Source organism: Symphodus melops (genome assembly GCF_947650265.1).
Source record: "Symphodus melops genome assembly, chromosome: 19".
Taxonomy (NCBI): domain Eukaryota; kingdom Metazoa; phylum Chordata; class Actinopteri; order Labriformes; family Labridae; genus Symphodus; species Symphodus melops.
In genome coordinates this window covers 5,268,051-5,290,241 of record NC_136709.1, presented here as the reverse complement: position 1 = coordinate 5,290,241, position 22,191 = coordinate 5,268,051, and the positions used below count along the sequence as shown (strand labels likewise).

The 22,191-nt window shown below is 40.8% G+C and overlaps 1 protein-coding gene across 6 annotated transcripts in view; it reads left to right on the top strand.

Moving 5' to 3' along the window:
- The window catches only part of ralgapa1 (Ral GTPase activating protein catalytic subunit alpha 1), a 75,021-nt gene that overhangs the window by 20,853 nt on the left and 31,977 nt on the right, over positions 1 to 22,191 (top strand). For all 6 annotated transcript variants that reach the window (XM_079369299.1, XM_079369303.1, XM_079369301.1 and 3 more), the window contains 20 exons: positions 3,153 to 3,277; positions 3,375 to 3,609; positions 4,348 to 4,539; positions 4,755 to 4,925; positions 5,026 to 5,219; positions 5,311 to 5,409; positions 6,583 to 6,738; positions 6,943 to 7,071; positions 7,266 to 7,391; positions 8,161 to 8,219; positions 9,844 to 9,952; positions 13,069 to 13,179; positions 13,431 to 13,499; positions 13,609 to 13,746; positions 14,992 to 15,175; positions 16,139 to 16,257; positions 16,402 to 16,521; positions 17,248 to 17,857; positions 18,758 to 18,873; positions 19,681 to 19,805. In XM_079369299.1, coding sequence (XP_079225425.1) covers positions 3,153 to 3,277; positions 3,375 to 3,609; positions 4,348 to 4,539; positions 4,755 to 4,925; positions 5,026 to 5,219; positions 5,311 to 5,409; positions 6,583 to 6,738; positions 6,943 to 7,071; positions 7,266 to 7,391; positions 8,161 to 8,219; positions 9,844 to 9,952; positions 13,069 to 13,179; positions 13,431 to 13,499; positions 13,609 to 13,746; positions 14,992 to 15,175; positions 16,139 to 16,257; positions 16,402 to 16,521; positions 17,248 to 17,857; positions 18,758 to 18,873; positions 19,681 to 19,805 — 3,187 coding nt within the window. The remainder of the gene's footprint in view (positions 1 to 3,152; positions 3,278 to 3,374; positions 3,610 to 4,347; positions 4,540 to 4,754; positions 4,926 to 5,025; positions 5,220 to 5,310; positions 5,410 to 6,582; positions 6,739 to 6,942; positions 7,072 to 7,265; positions 7,392 to 8,160; positions 8,220 to 9,843; positions 9,953 to 13,068; positions 13,180 to 13,430; positions 13,500 to 13,608; positions 13,747 to 14,991; positions 15,176 to 16,138; positions 16,258 to 16,401; positions 16,522 to 17,247; positions 17,858 to 18,757; positions 18,874 to 19,680; positions 19,806 to 22,191) is intronic.

Sequence of the window (22,191 nt, the reverse complement as noted above, 5' to 3'; positions counted from 1 at the left end):
CCCATATCTATTCACCTCTACCTTCAACTGGGAAACCCCTTACTCCTCCTTCTCCTCCTCCTCCTCCTCCTCTCTTCTTTCTTCTCAGAGCTTTGGGATTTTAACCTCCTCTCTCCCCCTTACCCTCTTCTCCGCCTCCTTATCCCTCTCCTTGATGTTGCATGCCGCCTCCTCGTACCTCCTTCGCCTCCTCCCTGGACTCCGGCCCCTCTTCCGCTACACAGGAAGAAGCTGAAAATCCCAACAAAAGAAGAATTGAAAGTTACATAGAACACACTTGGATATACATTATACCTGACAGAAAGCCCTCCAGATCTTTCAGAGCTGTTTTATATTTAGAACGTTAATGTCAAAGTTGAATTGACAAACACATATACAAGTGAATCAAGAGCAAACACAAGTTGCTTTAATTATATATAGCAGTAAAGCAATATTGCTGTAGTTTGTTTTCAGACCACTAGAAGGCAGAATAACACTTTATATATGAATGTCTGTGCTGATGTTACTGAAACAAGCGGAACATTTGAATGGATAAGAAAAGGTAAAGATTCCAGATAAACAGTCCTGGATGGTTATTGTCCACTACCACTAACATCTAACAATATAAGTGATAAAGTGGGCTTTTTAAGTCAGGAGCCCCCGTTTTTTTTATTCATTCTTATTCTCAAGGCTATCAGACTGCACGACTGGGTTTCATTTATTTTGACTCAAGGATCACAGGTTTGAGTGAGCGCAGTGATTCATCACCTGAATCTGTTTGTGGAGATAATGTGGCGTCGCCCTGTTTGATCCTTTTCTTTATTCCTTCATTCAGGTCTGTTGTTTGAGAGCTTATTCCATAGGATTACGATAGTATTGACAGCAGCCCCACCTTCACACTTAAAGTCACATTTATCATCACTAGGTATACTAGATATTGTGTTGTAACTTTCTGTTTGTTTAAAGACTTACGCTGCCATCAAAGCTTTAAAAAATCACAGCACGAAAACTTCGTTTGAGTTCACTCAGCCAAGTAAAACCAGGGGAACTAAACAAGGATGTTTAAGAAGTTCCCGTTCCTCAATCAAGTCTTGAATGAAAGAGGAAATGAAAAGGAAGCAGCTAAGCTTCTTAAAGCACTAACAGTCTCATCTCTAGAGCTAAATGATTTGAGGAGTGTTTTAGACTAAAGAGGGTGCAGCTACAGTGACCTTGCTCAAGAATGAAAAATATGTGTTGCTTATTGTAAAAGCTCCCATTCGATTCAGGGTGTAGACATTTAATTTAAGGGTGCAATGGATGCTTTTGCCCCCTCCCCTAGGCTTGGGCCTGGGTGTTGAGTAAAGTACTGCATTCCTTAAAAGAGCACAGACTCATGGTTCCTACTTAGCGTGTACAACATCTTATTTCTGTTTTCTAAAGTCATTTTCATATATTGAAAAAGGTGAACACACATCTTTATAGAATTTTGCCAAGGTTTTATTTTCCAAGTATTTGGCCAATCTTGATGCTTTGTACAAATGCATACTGCTAAGTTTGTCTTAACCTCTGTAAGCTCGGCAGGGACACAGGCACAAATACTTTATACTGCAGACCAGTTTGTTTCCTTTACAGACATTTTTAATTTATATTGAGATGGGTGTTATTACTGCAAATTATTTGGGGGCCTTGAAAGGTTTTGGAAACGGGGTTTACTTATTTCTTATATTATGAAAAACTCATGAGTTATGTGTTAAGTGTCCTTATGAGCTGTGGGACTAAGTGTCCTTTTGGGACGTATTTAAGTGTCCTTAATAAGTGTCCTTGTGAGTTCCTTGTAAGTGTCCTGTCACACAGACACGGTGCACTCTTCAGGGCTGAGTAACATAACAGAAATATTTGGTGCTAGGATGAGTGTAGTCTAGTTGAAGCCATGCTAGAGGACAGACTTTTGTGTTTACATGTTTTCTGTACGTGTTGTCAATGTTGGCATGACAGATAATCATTCCACATTAATAGTCTATCTGTAGATGCTGTTGTGTTTGTGGTATATAACATCCAGCCTGGAAGAAATGTATACATAACACACTAATAGTTACTTAGTCATTTGTTGTAGATGTCTTAGCTGAATTAACCCAAACAAATGTCATCTTTTGGCTAGCTGTGTCGAGTTGAATTTGTTTGCTGCTAACTTCAGTTCCCTCCATAAGATCACAACCAGAGATTCTTCTAATAACGAGCTCTGATGACTTCCAAGTTTTTGGGGTTTTCTTTTGGAATTCTGTGGTTAAAAAAGTTCAAACGTGACCACTTCCTGAACAGACGATGTCTGTCCCTGAGTTAAGCAGGACACTGCAGTTTGAACACAGCCCGTCTTGTTTTGTGGAAAGGGGCCATTGTGTATAAGTGGAAGTTTCCAGAGTCAAACCTTGTTAGAAAAATGTGCAGCAAGTTAAGATTTTCATCAGCTGGGTGGCAGCAAAGTGAAGCCCCTCTTTCTTGATTCATCGATCTCTCCTGAGCCTTGGGACTGAGCTGTAGATGTTACCAGGCTCTGACAGTTCTACCAGCTTTAGCTTCAAGAAAAGAAAAGTGAGTCAGCATATTTGATCTTATCTCTGGGACAGAAGGAAACGCTCTGCCCTCCGAGTTTAAAGACCCACACTGACTGCTGTTTTTGCTAGCAGGCCAACAGCAATACGTCTTATAGATATTTAACAACACTAATATCAGCCTCTGACATGCTGCCTGTTTGGACTAAACAAGGTGACACTGCCTCACTGTCTCTGCATGGTGTGAATTAACATGCATTGCTTTATTTAGTGGGTGTGCCTGTTGTTGTGTTTTGGCTTTTTTTTAACAACCAGTCTTTTGCTAACTTTCAGGGTCCTACATTACACACACACACACACGCACGCACCATAACTGCTTTTACAGATAAAGAGAGAAGCAGCAGTATTATTTTCATTTTATCAGACTAGATTAGAGACGCTATGTTACAGTACCTCTGATAGGATAGTGAGAAGGATAATCTACTTTAATGGACAAAGATTCTATTTATCTGTGTGACATCTGACCTTCTGACTGGTGTGTTAAGTGTGTGAATCTTGCTCAATCTTTCCATTAGTTAGTTAGTTAGTTCATTAGTGTTTGTGCTCTCATCATATTATATCTGCCTCTCCGTCTGACTCTAGTCAATAAAGAGGAAGTGGTCCAGAAGGCCCGTCCGGTCTCCAGTGACGTAGGAAGCAGCAACCCGAACTTCTCCGACCTCATGGACGAATTTATCCAGGAGCGACTGAGAGCCAAAGGAACAGCAGTGAGAACAACACGTGTTGGCAGAAACTCCATTAAAAGAGTATAATTTGTGCATCTAAAGGAGCTGAAAGTTTAATCTCGCATCCTTTGACACGCAGGGTCGTCGTGGCAGCAGCCCGGGAAGTCTGGAGGTTCCCAGGGACCTACCAGAGCTCCTGGAGGCAGGTCAGAGTCCTGGATCCAGACCCTCAGATGATCCCCGTCCTATCGATGACCCAGGCGTTCCCTCTGAATGGACGTCACCAGCGAGTGCCAGCGGTTCTGACGTCGTCAGCTCAGACAGCCAATCAGACTCCTTTAATGCCTTTCAGTACTCCACCTGCAAGTTTGATAGTAAGGAACAAGAACGCAGCTGTTAATTTCAGATATTTACAAACTGAGACACATTTTCATACAGGCACAAGTATTCATTGAGTTGGGTTGGTAGAGTGGGTCACTTCTCATACTGAAGGTCGGGGGTTCGATCCCCAGCTCCTGCTTTATGAATGGGGTTAGTTACTTGTGATGGTCACTCTACATAAAAACCTCAGCCATCAGTGTATGAATGGGTGTGGCTGGTTACGTGTGAACCTGTCAAACAGTCGATGAAAACAGTTGTTCTTTGCTGTCAGGTCAAATGAATTGCTTATTTACTGTTGCTTCCACATTATTTGTGTTGAGTTAACCCATGTCCAACACAATAACACAAAGTCACATAAGCAATGCAATCAATCGAATCGTTCAAGGCATTGAAAGACAAGACACTGAAGTGTTCTTTGATTTCCCTGCTGCTTGTTATATCGATCATCAGGAGCATTGACAGAATGTTTTGTAGACGTGTTTTTATAAAATCCAAAACTAGGAAAACAAAAAAAAATCCCCAGATGAAAAAAAACAAACCTTCCCCTTGCAAATTTGAAGTTTAAAGAGCTTTTGTGAGAGGATATGGAAGTTTTTTATTTCATTCAATTCTAAAAACCTTTAGCTCCTGCTTAAAAAAAAACAAACCCTAACCCTTACATTTTTTGATTTGCCAACATTTAGAATAGTTTTTGTTGAAATAATTAACGGAAAAAAAAAATTGCTTTGCAGATTTTACATTCAGTTCAGAGAACTGTGCAGGAGGAGCTGGATCAGGTGGAGGCGGAGGAGGTCGAGGCAGCTCACTGGACCAGGATAGTCTGGGAGGAGGCGTGGCCTGTGAAGAACATGAAGTAGCAAGTTTGACAACACTCCACCTCGACTCAGAGACCAGCAGCCTCAGCCACACTGTCACTGTCACTGGTATGCACATCGCATGAAGCCCTTTTTGGTAACTGTATCTCCATAGGGTTTAAATGAATGTCCTGAATACTATATTTTGCACCAGGTAGATTTACACAGATCATCTACATACTGTTAATGATTGCTTCTCTATCCCATAAACCGGCAAACGATTGTACAGTAGCTTCTGCTTTTTTCACTTCATTATTGTGCATTTTCTTGATTTTCTTCTTCAGGTTCAGAGAGTGCCTCTCCCATGCATTCTCTCGGGGGTTCTCGCTCTCAGACGCCCTCCCCTGCCACGCTGACAGCAGATCACACAGATCACACACACTCCCACTCACACACACACCTACAACTGGACCAGAAGCTCCACAACTCAGTCCTGCAGACTCCAGATGACCTGGGTAATGCTAACACACTCAAACATGTACACTTCCTGTTTTTTTCTGCTCTTCCTTTCATGATCAATGAGAAGTCACTGGTCGATTCATTGACTGATTTCAGAAACAAGTGAGTTCCCCAGCGAGGACTGTAGTGTGATGGCGGGTGGCTCGTTAACTGGATGGCACTCAGATGTTGCCACGGTAATGTGGCGAAGGATGCTTGGTATCCTAGGGGACGTCAATAGCATCAAAGACCCAGAGATCCATGCTCAGGTCTTTGACTATCTGTGTGAGCTGTGGCAAAACCTGGCCAAGGTAAGTACTTTCATTAAACCCTGCATAAAGTATGCTAGGTCTTTGGTTTTCTTTTTTGAAAAAGCCCAGTATGTTTTTTTTTTCTCTTTAGATTCGAGATAATTTGGGAATTTCTCTGGACAACCAGACATCTCCTCCTCCTCCTGTTCTGATCCCACCACTGAGAATTCTCACTCCATGGCTCTTTAAGGTCAGTGTGATTCAGAGATCTCTATTAGATGCATTGAAGTCTAAGTACACATCTTATAAATGTCTTCACTTGTAGCAAAAATCTTTCCATCACTTTTCCACACTGCATTTGCACTTCAAGATGTCTAATCACGAGGTGTGCACAGTGGTGAGCTCTGTATAATGTAATTGCACATTTATATCTGCAATCACAGTTTTAAACATTTACACCTCTGCCTCCCAGCAAAGTGTGTGAGCAAGTATGTTTACAGTCACACACTAGTGAACAACACTTTAGATTTCTATTTGTCTTTCATTCAGGAATTGGAACGTTTTAAGAAATCTTCTAGATCAACAGTTCCTCCTATTAGAGTGCTCCTTTTTGCAGCTACCAGGCTCAAATTGTTACATAAAGTGTTTGATATGATTCTTCTGCTTCAATGATCCATCCAGGAATATACCTCTCAGTAACAAAGAAAGGGTTTATTTATTTTTTAACCAAAAAAGTTGGTTACAGCCACCAGACTCCATTGACTATAAATGTAATTAAACCCTGCAGAACATCCATCAAGTTACTTTGTCCGTATTGTTGCATTACTTTGGTGTGTTCTGAAGGTCAGCTTGGATCAAACGCAACAATAAAAGCAAAAACACTTAACTGACTGATCCAGCTGTAGAACACGGACTCCCTTTTATTTTCGGAGAAAGAGAAAATCATTTTTCTGAAGCACTCCTTTTATTTGTCTTGTCTGGCATTTTTAAAAACAACTTGCCATGAAGTGGATAAAACAAGCACTTTTTGCTCCATAAATCAAAACACTGACGCTGAAGATAATATTCAGCCAATCTTTCAGCTTGTTTCACAATTATGGACCTGAGCAGTGAAGTCACTCAGACAGTTACAGTCTAACAAATATAGTTTCAAACAAATATACTTTAATTGTCCTCAAACTTCAGTACATGTCAATTCATGTTCTAGTATTTGAATGTGTGTGTGTGTGTGTGTGTGTGTGTGTGTGTGTGTGTGTGTGTGTGTGTGTGTGTGTGTGTGTGTGTGTGTGTGTGTGTGTGTGTGTGTGTGTGTGTGTGTGTGTGTGTGTGTGTGTGTGTGTGTGTGTGTGTGTGTGTGTGTGTGTGTGTGTGTGTGTGTGTGTGTGTGTGTGTGTGTGTGTGTGTGTGTGTGTGTGTCCTCCAGGCCACCATGCTGACAGAGCGTTACAAGCAGGGGAAGCTTCACGCCTACAAGCTGATTTGCAGAATAATGAAGAGACGACAAGATGTTTCCCCAAACACAGACTTCCTCACACACTTCTACAACATAATGCACCAGGGACTGATGCACCAAGACCAGGTAATGACAAATGACACATAAGATACAATAAGATACAAAGAAGTCACCATGCACTATAATACTGTCATCCTTCTACAGCTTCTTCTGCTTATGTTGATTCGTAAATGATTCTCCTGCTTCAGATTAAAGCAGGGACTGCTCTGTTTTTCAGTGATTGTGTTGTTGTTGTTGTTGTTTTTTTAATAAACTGTATGTTATCCATAGGACATTGTGAACACAATCATAAAACACTGCAGTCCCAGGTTCTTCAGCATTGGACTACCTGGAGCCACAATGCTGATCCTGGACTTCATCATCGCAGCTTCCAGAGTCACCGTCTGCTCATCGCTCAACGTAAGAAACTCCAACAACAAAACAGAGACACACAGTAGTTTAATGTAACACACCTCCACACCTTTTGACAAATATATATATATACATACACTGTATATGAGATTTTCTTTTTGTTCTTATTTGCAATTAGCATTTTTCTCTGTCCTCTTCTCTACTTCCTTTTTGTCTCTATCCTTCCCCTTCCTCTTTTCAAGGCTCCGAGGGTAGAGGCCCAGATCTTGCTCGGTTCTTTGGTGTGTTTTCCAAACCTATATGGAGAGATTCCCGCCCTCCATCCCACCACAGCCGACGTGGTGCTCACAAAGTTCCCTGATGTCAAGGCAAGTGGAAGTAAAAGTAGTCTGCCTCTGATGAGTCATCATGCCAGTGTCATGTAAATGTGTATAATATGATAGTAAAATACATCAGAATATAAAAAAATATATATCTCTGCAAAAGGTCTTGGAAGGAATACACTTCAAAAAGGTTATAAATAGAGAGGGGACTGTCTTTTGGTTGGTATCTATTTTACTGCTGTTTGAGAGGAGTTTCATTGCACACTTAGATGGTCATCTCTGTCAGAGACGCACGACGACGGAAGACGACATCAGCTAAAGCACTGGGGCAAACTCTGAGACAAACTTTATCTCCTTTCAGCTCAGGCCAAACTTGAAGCACACATTTGTGCCTCCCGCAGGCGGTCTGAGAAGTAAACTAATAGGTTAATGTCTGATCAGTCATTCTTGTAACAGTCCAGAGCTATGGGAGTAATGTTGTTATTGTTGTTGTTGCCTTGTAACCTGCTAATGCCATGCGTGGCAGCATCTCGGGCCCGCTCACTCGTTTCTTACGAGGCAGAGGCTTGTTTTGAATCGGTAAGCGGTCATTAACTCTGACTGAAGGGAACAGAACCAGGGACTGTGTGTGTGTGTGTGTTTGAATCTGTCTGCCCATGTGTGTAGATAAGTCTGCGCTGTGCCTTTGGGCCATATTTAGTGCAACATGTATGACTCATATTAACACCTCACACTTCCAAGTTCCAGTTGTCACCCTTCTTATGATCTGAATAAAAGAGTGTTTAAGAGTTTTTCTGTGTGCTTTGTGTTACAGGAGCACATTATCAAAACCATCCTGACCTCTGCCAGGGAGGAACCCTCTGCTCCTGCCAGGCAAGTTCCTGTCTGTGAATGTGTTTCTGAGTGAGGCTGCTCATGAAGAACTCTGATCTTTTAGCTGCTCTCTAAAGCCAAGTTTCCACCAAGCCATCAGGTCTGGTTTCGGTACGGTAAACCCTGATCTTGTTTGTGTTTCCAAAGCAAACCGTACACTTACACATCAGTAAATCACAGCGGTGCCACATTTTGTAGACGGCAAGTAAATTCAACGAAGAAGAAGAATGTGACAGCGTAAAGAAAAATCAATGATTGTCCACGGGGCTGACAATAGACAGGATATTTTAAACATGGTGCGTTTTGTCTGTGTCCTTTATTACAGCTGTCGCACGGTAAGTGAAGATTCTGACCAATGAACAGACTGCATGTGTGTCTAGTTCACAACTTTAGGGTTGGATCAGTACACTTGGCAACCTAACAGAAGGTTATCGAGAAAAAAAAGAAACAAGAACGGTACAGACCAGTTATTTTGGTACCATTCCAAACTTTTAACAGTGGAAACGGCAATAACCGATCTCAAGCAGACCGCTTGGTGGAAACGAGGCTTTAATGCAACGTTCTTACTCAGGAGCATCAACAGAATGTCCATCAGACCATTATGGCCTCAGAAATGTGAACCTGATTTGGCATTTAGGTACCAAAACAAATTTTTAATAGTTCAAGAAAAAAAGCTTTCAGCATATTGTTTGCATTGAACAGTCAATGCACAACTCGGACGTGTCTTCATTCAATCTCAAAAATTGTGGTGGCCGAGTGGTTAGGGTGCACGCCGTATGTAGACTTAGACTTAGACTGAACTTTATTGATCCCTTTGAGATGACTCCCTCAGGGAAATGTAGGTTTCCAGCAGCATATAAGACAACAATAAAATGTAGCAGGTAACAAAAAAGTAACAATATAAAGAATAAGATAAAATAAATAATAGAACACTTTTCCGTTGGAAAAAAGCGAAATATACAAAATATGGCTAACAACAATTATTATTATTATCATTGCGACTATTGCACTTTGGGTGAGATACAGCATGGAGTCTAAAGTCCTGAAAGTGGGCTTTAATTTCCCAATTCAATGTCGTTCCCCACACTCTGTCCCTGATTTCTGACTCTATCTTTTCTCAACAATGGGCATAAAAAGTTCACTGTATCAGCTGATATTTCTATGAATTTCAATCTGAATAGCTAGTCTCAAAAAGAGTTTTGCTGAAAAATAGATTTTTTTATTTAATTCAAGCGATTTATGTATGAAGATTTTAAAAAAGATGTTTCGGTTTTTTTTTAATCATGGCAGTAATGTGGATACCCGTTACGATGTAAAGTTTCATATTAAAGTTATTCAGTTTATTTATTCGCCCTGTTTAACCAATAACACATTCTGCTTTAACAGCTGAGTACTCCTGTTTGTGTTCACTGATCAGCAAAATGGTTATTTAGTGAATGAATCAATAAATCAATAATCACTCTTCTGCTACTAAACCATTCATGAATACACGTTTTAAGTCTTTGATGTGTCTGGAGTGAACTGTATGAACAGAACTTGTGTGGATCCTTGTTGAACAGTTTTTCTTGTATGACATCATCACGTGTAAAAGCTCGCTCACACTGTATGGGCTCTGTGTTGTCAGGTGTGTGGCTCTGTGCAGTCTGGGGATCTGGATGTGCGAGGAGTTGGTTCATGGGACTCAACATCCGCTGATTAAAGACGCTCTCAACGTCCTCTGTGTTACTCTGAAGGTCAGTCACTTTTTTTTTTAACCTCTTCAAAAAAAACTCCAGGAAGGATTACATTGGGCTTGAAAAGTCAACCCACCCTAACCCTAAACCTTTCACACACAACCTTAAAGTGAGTCATTGGAATATAAATCTCTGAGGGTCACGTGTCCGCCCAGCTCAGTCCAGTGATCTCATGCAAACTGTGGTTTCTTTATAACTTTGTCCCCATTGACCTACATCCACTTTCTGGCTCTGACTGCACTTCAATGTGATCAGACCAAAGCAATGAATCTGTATCAGACAGCCTGCTGATTGGCTGCCTGTCACACTGATCTACTCAACACTGTGGTGCCTAAACATCTGTTTCCCTTCTGTCTGCATGTTAGAAAGACTTGTCCATAATCCCAGGGCAAAGAAGTTACTGCTTATACTAGTAATGTGTTTATAAATGCACATTAAATGAATGAATATAACGTAAACATGGTTTAAAAATCATTTTATTTGAATTTGGGAGAAATTACATGCTGGACATTTTTGGATGCTGATTGAATGAATTCTTTATTTCTGTGTCTGGCCTCCTTCATGGAGTTAGTCAGACATGTTAGCTGAAAATGTCACAACAGCACCATTAGCATGAAACATCCCCCAAATAATTACAAACAAAGAGATGAAATATCACAAATATCCCATGCTAATGTTTTTCTTTTTAATGCAAAGACGTTTTGTTGTTTACTTGTCCCTACATCCGTCTCTCAATCCCATTTTTGGAAAAGAGATATCACAGAAATGCCCAAAAGAATTATCATCATATGTGGCACGAAAAAACACCTGGGCCTGATGTTGACCTGATTACAGTTTACTGTTACCCTCAAACAGAGTCTCCTGCTCACAAACTTTATTAAGTAGATAGTCACTCTTTAGGTAACCCCCTTATACATGTAGCTCACCATTGTGCTTCATACCTCTATCTGTTCTTTGAACTAGTGATGGGACCGATCTGATCTAATAACAGTTTCAGATCCAATATTGACTTGATTTACATATCGCGCTGACTGGACTGAGCCACGTCACCGATCGAGAAAGATCTTGCTTTAAAGACATGTAGACTGAACTTCAAGTGTGCGCAAATCATCGCCATCAAGACGTTCAGATGAGATAGCACAGCTCCTTAAAGATGTGCAATTCTTGCACTTCAGTTAGAAATATTTAATTTGAAAACCAAATACTACATTTATTTGGAATAGTTCACATTTTATGGAAAAAAAGATTGCAACGCAACGCCAGGTTTAATTCAGCTTTGTGTAGCCTCAAACATAATTCTAACAAACTAAACCGCACCGTCATGACGTCTTAAAACTGTCCAACAGTATCCCCAGGAGACATCAGGTAAGATTTTCAAATCACAAAAATCTCATTCAAGAAATGATTCCTTTATCACACATTTTGTTCATTTTGACACAATCCTATAACCCTTCTGTGTTTATGATGTTTAATGTTACATGTCAGAAGAGGTCATATCAGGAAGATGTGGTTTTGAACGAGTCTTTTTCAAACTTTTTCTACACTTAGATGTCATAGCTGTCTGGAAAAAATAAGCATGCTATTTCTTAAATTTGTTAAATGTATTAAATTAGAAAACATGAGACACTGCAGAGACTCATGGGATTAGGTTTCTTTGGAGGAGGTGACTTGTTAAATTTACAAACACTACAAACACTGCCTGTAAACTGGCTGTTGGTGATGTTGGTGTGTTTAACATGGTGGAACTGCGAGGAGCCAAAGTGTGATGGAAAATATTGTTGGAGCAGATGAGTGTTGGTGTGGGAGGAATTGCCTCAGTACAATTGTAGGTTTCAGGCCACTACACTGGAAAGGCCTGCTGATCCAAATAATACCATCCAACATTCTCTGTCTCATCCATCGCCAAGTGGCTCTAGATGGACACGCACACACACACACACACACACACACACACACACACACACACACACACACACACACACACATACCTTTTCAACCTTGGAATCCCTAGCTTGTGTATCGGCAGCCAATGGCCTGCTAAGACATTACAGCAACACACACACACTCACACACACACACTTGCATTCACTCACTCCTGGGAGCAAACCCTGGACTGTCAATATGTTTGGTCCTCCTTCAGATAGGGGACTAATCCAAAGGGAATGCTGCAAGCTGTGTCAGAAATACACACACACACACACACACACACACACACACACACACACACACACATCTAATATAACACATAAACACACTGCATGTCCACGTCTGCATCCCTTGCCTCATACCAATAGCCAGTAGCCGCAGACACTGGCACTGTGATATGCACACACAAGCTCTCTCTCTTACACACACACACACACACACACACACACACACACACACACACACACACACACACACTCTCACTCAAGGAAGCTTGAGGGATTGTCTTATTTCCATGCAGAGCCCACTCTCTGTCCCTCATAGTTGCTGGATGCTGATCTTCATTTCAGCCTGTCTGACGTATTTAATCTCTATCTATTAGACCGATTAATCAGCCTGACGTTAATATCAGCTATATTAGAAATCATATCCAGTGACTACTCGTGTCGGCTAATTTTAGCCCAGATATGCGCCAATATTATTACATGTGCTTACTGGTCAGATAGCATTTTTATGTGAGTATCATTGTATTACTCTGCAGAGTGTTCAGCACTGCCGCACGTTCATCAGCAGTTACCTTCCAGTTCAGTGACGTGACACAGATCTTGTCTACATTATTCTGAATGTCATTTTCACAAGTGATTGAAAACGTTGTTTGTGGGATCAATGCAATAAATGATTATATCTAAATCCTTCTATCAGACCAAACGTAGAACTAAGAAAGATGTTGGCCGATATTTTTCTGTATCCTATATCGACATCAGTGTGGGCCCCAAAAATTCCCATATTGGTTGGGCCCTACTATTGATGTAATATATGTTTCATATAGAGTACATATGAAAACAGTTCTGAGTTCAAACATAATAAGGTCAATATGTGTGTTTTTGTATATGATAATGATGCGAGTCATAATGTGTTTAATAAACTTGTGAATTAACATCGATGCTCAACATGTGTGTTTTACCTCCCAGTATCCCAATAAGAATGTGGCACTGGTGGCGTCAGACATCCTTCACCTCCTGATCAGTCACGTGGATCATCTTCAGATATTCCCCCCTGACACTCCAAAGAAGATCGTAGAGGTGCGAACATAAACAACCATGAAATTGCACGTCATTATTGGAAATCTTTCAAAAACGCTCGATTGTTTCATTCATGATTTATGCTTTGCACATCCTGATCATTGCAGTCTTATGATGAACATCTGAGGTGCTAGAATATCTGGAATCTATCTAAATACTTGACTTTTATAGTTTTGACCTAAGAAGTCTCAGAAGTGTAGCTGTGTGTTGTCGGGTTTAATGACATGCTTTTTTAAAATTGGTTTTCTTAGATTTTAATCGCCACCATCACATACCTGCTGCCTACCACCGAGACTTCTCCTCATGAGCTAGACAAGAGGGTAACACACACACACAAACACACACATTTCCTCCCATCTTATTCTTACTATCGTTCTCAGGTGGCTAATAAACAAAACGTGTGCCTGCAAATGTCTGTCTGTGTTGCAGCTGGTTGTGTCCCTTCTGTTGTGTCTCTTGGATTGGGTGATGGCTCTTCCTCCAAAAGCTCTTCTTCAGCCTGTTCAAACACGCAGCCCCCCAGAGAAGGACCAGCCCACCAAGACTCTGCTCAGCTGTATTTATAAGGTATGGATACTAGTGTTTGTAACAACAGAATACAGCCCCTTAGACATACAGTCACCTATAGCCTTTCCATACATGCAATCAACAAGTTTAGACTGAGCTGCATGTGTGTATGAATAATTAATATTCAGAAAGAAGTTGCTTCCAATTCAAGCAGAAATCTTTAATTAAGATTTCAATATTTACTTGATCATTACTCGAGAAGTTTCTAACCGTTAATTAAAAAGTCGCACTTAATTATGACTTGAAAAAAAAATAATTTGTATTCCTTGCTGCTGTTTTCCCCTGATTGAGTGCAGAAATGTCCTTGATCATAAGACAGAGTAGATAGATAGATAGATAGATAGATAGATACTTTATTGATCCCGAGGGAAATTCAAGTGGAAGAGCATTCATTTGCATTTTAAATGGAAATCAGCACAGTGCTCTCAAAGGCCATTTTTATTTAGATCTATTAATTTGTTGTATTTTTCCGGCTTTATTAAAGATCAAATATTGAACTAAAAATTCGAGAATGGAACGCTCTGAAGTTAATGCTAAGTCTCAGAAGCCCCAAAACATGTCTGTGAAGCTTCTTGTTCTAAATGATCCTGTGTTTGATCATTCCTATAAACCCATTCATTTTAGCCCTTCTCAGAACAGGCTGTTTTTGTGTCTGTAGCTTTAAATGCAAATGAGCTGTGTTCGACCACGCCCCTCAAGAAGGGCATGGGTGGCTCCGGCTTTCTCGCTTCATGCACTTGTTTATTAAGGAACGCTCAGAAGGCAGAACAAACACCTAGCTGTGGGAGTGTCACCCACCTGGGGGAGGGGTCACTGCCCTTTGTGATGTCATGAAGGGAACATTTTCAAAAGGCTTGTTTGACCACACATGTTCACATGATGGACTTTTTTGATAATTTGGGGGTTTGCAGACAATCTTTCTTTTAACAGGCAAATAATCGTAGTTGTTTAGCTATAGTCTTATCGAGTGTATGACTGCGACTGAAACAAGTTTACAAACATTCACCATGAGTGCTGGTGTTAATGTAGTAGAGAACCACATTTTAATACATCATCATGACACCATGTGTCCTGCAAACAGCTGTGTTGAGCAAATGGATTTAAAGTAAATCAGCTTTAAGAATATTCTACAAAACCAGTCCATAGATGGAAATCACGTGTTTGTATCATAACGAAGTACCTGAAGTAGCATAAATGAGGAATCTACCTCATTTAATGTCAAAATCTTTTCCCATACCTCTCTAGGTGTTGCATGGCTGTGTGTACGGAGCACAGTCTTTCAACAGTCCCAAGTATTACCCGCTGCAGCTGTCGGACCTTCTGAGTCCAGACTACGACCCGTTTCTGCCTTTAGAGAGCCTCCGGGAACCTGAGCCACTGCACAGCCCAGACTCTGAACGCTCCAGCAAACTCCAGCCTGTCACTGAAGGTATTTCATTCAACAACAAGGACATCCTGCAACGCTAAGGAGTCTTATCATTTGTTCTATTCACTGCGTGTCAAGATGTGGCATGTTTGTAAGCGTAAAGATGTGTGCATAGCTTTTTTTCATGGACAGAAATTGAAAAGACAACATTCAGGACAGCTAAAGTCTAGTCTGCAGGTCTTCCATGCATGTAAAGTGGAGGTTAAAGCATGCACAAACATTCTTCATTTGAAACAAAATGACTTGTCAACCAACCTTTGCCATTCTCTCAAAGATTGGAAAAGTGAGTGAGTCCGTCTGCATCCGTGGGAGAGTGTGTATTGCCCCCTACTGTGGTGCACCAGAACACGGCGTCTGCCCTAATGACTGGAGCGCCACAATTCACCATGCTTCTCTCTTCTTCTTTTTTTGTATCGTCACTTATTTACTGCTTCACTTCCTGTTGCCTTATAACTCCTTTAACATTCTCTTCGTGCTCATCTTCTTTGCACTTCTGTTGTTTTTTTTATCCCCATGAATTTTCAATGTTCATTTGTTTTCTTGTCTGTCCTTGTTCCCGGTCTCCTCCTGAGCCCTCCTGAGGTCCAGGGAGCCATTGAGAATGTCTTGTCGATAAATATCTGTACTCTTCTCAAAGCCCTGTCAATACAAGACCTGATGGAAAGTGTGTGTGTGTATCACAGTGTGTGTGTGTGTGTGTGTAATGCTGTTGATTAGCCAGGATCTGCTCACAGCACAGTGTGTGATGGCATTGGCTTCTTCTCCGTATGGGGTAAACTATGTACAAGCTCAAAGTGTGTTTGTACTTCTTTGTGGTTTTATCCACAACTGCTGAAGTTCTGTTCAGACTCAACAATAGAGTCCTGAAGTGTAGCTTTAAACATCAATTAAATGTGTTGTTTTTTTTCTTGACTTTGTCCTTGTAGTGATGTTTGCGGCCTGTCTGTGTTTTCTCCGCCTCTCTAGTTCGGAGTCGTATCCAGCAGGGCCTCGTTTCCATCGCAGCCAGAACAGTCATCACACACTTGGTCAACCATCTGGGACATTATCCAATGTCCGGGGGGCCGGCTACTCTTTCCAGCCAGGTACTTTTCATTAGATTTGAGGGGTTATAATGGCAGTCGTCCCTTTACCCTCTATTGAGCTCTTTGTTGTTGTTGTCAGTAAATGCTTTCGTGAAGATCTTCACATTTTGCTAGAGCAAGAGACGTCCAATGTTTTTCTTCTAGGTGTGTGAAAACCAAGATAACCCGTTCTGTGAGAGTGCAGATCTCGGACCGGAGCTTTTCCATTCACCAAACCTCCAGTTTCTGGTCTTAAATGGATCCACACTGCTCTCAGTGTATCAGGTAACTTCAGCTGAAATCAAAGGGCACTTCAGTGTGTTTCTACACTAAAGTCAGGGTCACACTGTATCACTGTAACTGCAGTCTATAATCTCTGTTTGCCATTATCAAAAATTCAGACTGAGCTCAATGCGAAAGGGTTCCAGTTTATTACCAATGCTTCTATTGTCATTAGCCTGAAATAGCAGCGCATATGATGGCTGTACTTAAAGCTTCATGCCTTCTAACAAAGGCAAAATATCTCAAAACAAAACACAAAGTTTGGCAGTGAAGAAAAAGACATGTAGTGATTAAAGTTCTGCTCAGTGTGTCAGAGCATTGAATAAAATGTTATTAGATCGTAGTATTTAAATGTAAAACAACTTCTGTCTTAATACTAAAATATATATTAATCATTTTATGTACTGTGTCGACAATGTTTATTTTTTAGCTCAGGTTGACAAAGTAAAAATCAAATCAGCTTTGGAAATTTTAATTTAATCCACTTAAAGTACACCAACTTTGTTTACCTTAAAGCTTCCTTAAAAAGTGAAAGATAACGTCAACTGTTTTATTTTCTTTATAAAGTTCAAACGGTTGCAAACGAAAAGCTAAACTAAACTATTCTCTTTTTTGTGTCTTTTTTTTAAACTAAACTTTCAAAATCATTTCTTAAATATTTGAAAGATTTTCTTCTGTACACAGAATCTGTCCTTCATGTTTCTGAATTATTATTTTTTTTCCTCTCAGATCCGATCGGAGTCTGGCGTGCCAGGAGGCGGAATGACCGCTGGTTTGTCTTCTGCTCCGGCCTGCGTGCGTGTCATCATCCGAGATGTAGCTGGCAAACACTCCTGGGACTCTGCTGTTCTCTACGGGCCTCCACCCTGTTCCCCCAGCAGCCCAACGCACACATTTTTCTCACACACACAATCGCCTCACACCGCAAATATTCATTTACGTACTCCTCCAGGAGGTCAACTAAAAAGAATAGATGTGAAGAGAGAGGACAGCGAAGAGGAGCGGCCGGAGGAGAGGGGGGCGGAGGATGGAGAAACGGGGATGGAGAGTGAAGGGCTAGAGGTAGAGGAGGAAGAAGAAGAAGAGGAGAAGAATGTTAGTGAGGAGGAGAAAGGAGGTGAAGAGGAAGGGGGCGAGCAGGAGGAGGAGGAGCATAGGATGGATAGTGAGGAGGATCAAGGAGAGTCAGGCTTTGAGCAGATTCTGGCTCCACCATTGGCTAAACGGGTGTGTCGGGAGGCAGTGCCAGCGTGGGACTCGCTGGCGGATGGAGACGATGCACTGGATGAGATGCTGCAGTACCTGGGATACTCCAGCCCCGAGTGTCTACAGAGGGCCGGTACGCAGACACAAGCATGCACACACGAGCCAAGTACGTACAGTATGGCGTGAATTGTCCAAATCTGAAGTTACAGACTCCACATAAATATAGAGATCGTGATAGTAGTGTACGCTCGTAAAATAGTCCCTGTGAAAAGCAAAACCAGGCTTAAGCGAACCATCCTCTGGACGCTGAGACAAGCAAATTATGCATTTGATTTTTCAACTTTGTGGAACACGAAACATATGATCCATCCACGGTCAGGGTTTGACTCAACATTTGACAGACTGAAGGTGTGATCAGCCAAAAAAAAAAGAGAGAGAGAAAAAAATCTCTTTTTTTTTGCTTTCCGAAAACAAACCTGACAGCAAAATATGTGCAATGCTGTGTTACTGAAGCCGATCAGTGGTTGTTCTGATGTTTGAACATGTCGAGGAATTCTCAATCTCATGTCTATTCAATCAAACAAGAATACAACAAGCTTGTTTGTGTGAAAAGATGAATGGACTTTTTCCGTTTACAGTTACCTGTTTTAGTGATGCTATTCCATCATCTGTCCTGATCTCATTTATAATGACAGCGAAATCTGTTCAGTTGATGTTTAAACCTCTGTAAGACTGGCTGTCAGTGAAGCTGCTGGAACAGAACATCGGAAATGTCCAGCTGAAGAATCCTGATCCTTTGTAGCTTACAGGTCTTTACATGTGATTTTGGACCACATCATGTAGTTTGAAGAGGCAGAGAAGTTATTCCAAACATGTACATGTATAATGAGGGACAATCTAACAAGCTGTGTGCACCTTTAAGTGAAGTGAGGAATAGAAAAAAACAGCTTTGGTTTTTCTAAATATCTGGTGACTGACTTGTTTAGAAGTCTTTTGTTTGCAGCTAACTCTTTCTTCTGACTTGCCTCCATAGGTATGCCACTCAACATCCCGGCGCCTCCTCCCGTGTGTGTTTCAGAGAAGCAAGAGAACGATGTGATCAACGCCATCCTGAAACAGAGCGCAGCTGAAAGAGAGTTTGTCCTTCATGTACGTCTTCTCCTTACTTTTATTTATGGTTGCAAAACTCTGGGAATTTTCAAAGTTAGTTTCCATGGGGAACTAAAGAATTACCGGTAGGTCAAACAACCAGATTTCATGCACGTACAATTGAATATCTGAGGCCACGCCCCCCGTACATGCGCTGTGCAAGTTTTGATGACATTATGGGGTGATATATTGGGGCTTCAAAATTTGTATTTGTAATATTTATGCATGGATATCATACAATTCAATGTTCCTCAATTTCCAGTTAATTCCCATATATTCCCATGAAAATTTTCCGATTTTGAATATTTCCAAAATTCCCAAGCTTAACGTCCCATGGAAAGTTTCTGGAGTTTCACTTGTCAACCCTACTTTTATGCTTTTATTTTTTATTTTATTAGAATGAGATTAACCTTTCAGTATTTGAAATGCTAAGCTCCCAGTATGAGCTGAAGAAGTGAATATGAGCTACTTGTTTACTATATAGTGTCTCAAACTGCTGGATGAGATGATGCTTTTATAATGTTGAAAATTTAGAGATGATGTGCTCTATCTCCAGTTTATGTTGAAGATTGAACTTTTTGTTCTTGAACAATTCAATCAACTTGGTCTGATTCGTGTTTGATAATCATGTTTCATTCTGCCTGCAGACAACAACACAAAGTAAACCAGAGCTTTGAATGCACTTAATATTGGCTCTCTAATTTAGCCTTGTTTGTCAGTAAAGCACTTTGTGTGTACCTACTAGGTTATTTGGTTTCTTTTATCTTTTATGTTTTATGCATGCAAGTCATTTGTTGAATGTTTCAGAGAGGTGAGGAGTTGAACATGAGGGCAGTGCAGCAGACTGAACCAGAGACTCAGACACCACAGTCAGCCTTCTACTACTGCAGACTACTGATCAACATACTGGGACTCAACTCCTGGGAGAAGAGGTGAGCGCACACACACACACACACACACACACACACACACACACACACACACACACACACACCTCTACTAAAAAACATTATTAGGGCTCTGCAGTTAGCCAAACTTTGTAGACAGGTTCAGCCTTTTACAAACTTCTTGAACTGGCTTTGCAGGCTGGTCGGTCAGATTGAAGTTCTTCAGCAACGATGAGACTAGTAGAATTATGAAAGTCTGAAACTGAATATGCAGAAACACTGTATCACAACAAAGGGGCTTATTTTATGGAAGTGCGTTGTCTGTACCATCTACCAATTAATGAGTGTAACACATTTAAGTCTGCTACTTTTCTTCCTCAGCTGATCATTTTGTTTTCTTGGGCCTTGGATAAACTTATAAAGCAAAAAACAACACAAATTACAGATCACATGGGATTTAAAGACAAAACAAAATATTTTGCAAGCCTGTATAGTATCATACATGGACATATCTGTATCACAGATTTCAGATCTTAAACATGGAACAGGGAGTAGAGGACACAGGCAGGGCTGTGAAAAAAACAACACACAGAGAGCACTAAGTGTTGAAAGAGGACTGAGGGGTGTCATTCAACATGGCAGAACCCCCTGCGTACTCGGCCTGCTGTGCCATGTGGGAGGTGGTTTAGGAATGGTTCCCATGAGTTACCGGAAACCCTTCAACACTGAAATGACGCATTCCATTGGCAAATCTTGGCGGTCTGGACTTAATCCGTTGAAATAAAATGCATCTTCTCGCTTGTTTAGAAGTCTCACCGAGACATTTGTAAAAGGAGGCCTCTCATCGGAGAGATCGGAATAAAAACAAACCAGAATCTTATGTGTATTTTTTATTTTAACTTTTAAAACATGTTTGAAATATATGAAAATGAAATGCAAAAATTATAACGCGATGATGTCTGAGTACTAACAAGCTAAAGCCCATGTTTTTTGAAGGTTTCATCTGTGGGGAGGCTTTTGTTATTCTTTGTCTCTCCTCGAGAACAAACCAAATGGCTCTTCAATGCAAATGACTCAAACATTTCTAATTCAGAAAATAATTTTGTTTTAATTAGGCCCCACAGTTCCTCAATCAGATTGCACAGCATCTCATCTTCTCACTGACTCTGGGCTGAAACGCACAATGTCAACGTATCACTTTAAATGCGTCTGGCCGGCTAATGGACACTCATCACTCTTTATACTTTATCCAGGGAATTACACCGTCTGCATTCAGCCTGCACAATAGACTTCTTAACACACTGTGTGCACTGTGAGCGTGTGCATGTGTGTGCGTGTGTGTGTAGAAGAGAGTGTGATAATGAGTATAGTACTCTATTGATCAAACTCAACCCATTTGGAGTTAGAATAAAAGGCAGGAGTTGAAGAAGAGAATGACGGTGGGAGAAGAGACATATCAGGAAAAAAAAACCTGATGAATGGGCCGCATCAGTGAGAAGACAGAAATGTTCCAAAATAAGTGAGTGAATATGAAGAGAATGAGAAAATGAGCCTAAAGATACTTAAATGTTATTTTTTAAAAAGAGAGATAAATGAGCGTGTCTTTATGTCTCTCCAGGTATTCATATGGGACATTACAGACACTCAGATACTGACAGTCACCTGTGTGCGTGTGTCTCCTTTCATGCTTTTTTTCTCCCTATAATCCAGGGTGTAAATGGAGTCTTTGAGAGCCGAGAATGAGGCCATTACCAAGTATCAGTTTAATAAAGAGCAAATTGCGGTCCCTCTCCCTCTCTTTATCTCCTGCTCTTTCACTCCCCCCCCCCCGTCTCTCAAAGAGTGAAAAGAATGACGCATCATTATCCGTCCACTCCAAGCCTCACCGCTCAAGTCGTGGTTTTTAAATCAGCAGCGTTGAGGTCGGTGGCTGGTCACCGGGTAGAACAGACCCTGGACTTGGTAGTGGGCACAAAAGGCTTTTCGTCGATAAGAGATATCTTCTTTTTTTTTTATTCTGTTTGCTGCCTGACGCTGGTGATGATACTGTCAGTAGAGATGTTGGTATACTCGCTGACTTAAAGCAACAGACGAGTGCACAATGATCTATAGCCCATACACTCACCTTTTTTTTAAACTTTTGACTATATATATATATATTTATATATATATAAACAAACCCCTGACGGATTTGACCGTACACCCTCCTACGTCCTCCTTTCATGAGGGAAGGCGAGGAAAACAGGATTATATTTTTCTTTTCCAAAGAGTACATCCTTTCAGTTTAAATGCAGCATTCCCATCAGGAGTTTATTGTCTGTTCAGGGGACAGATTTTATCATTATTTATTTCATGCTGGTGGTTTGAACATACCCCATATTTTCAGTCATCTCCTGAGCAACTGAAGGGAATATATCAAAATCGGCATTAA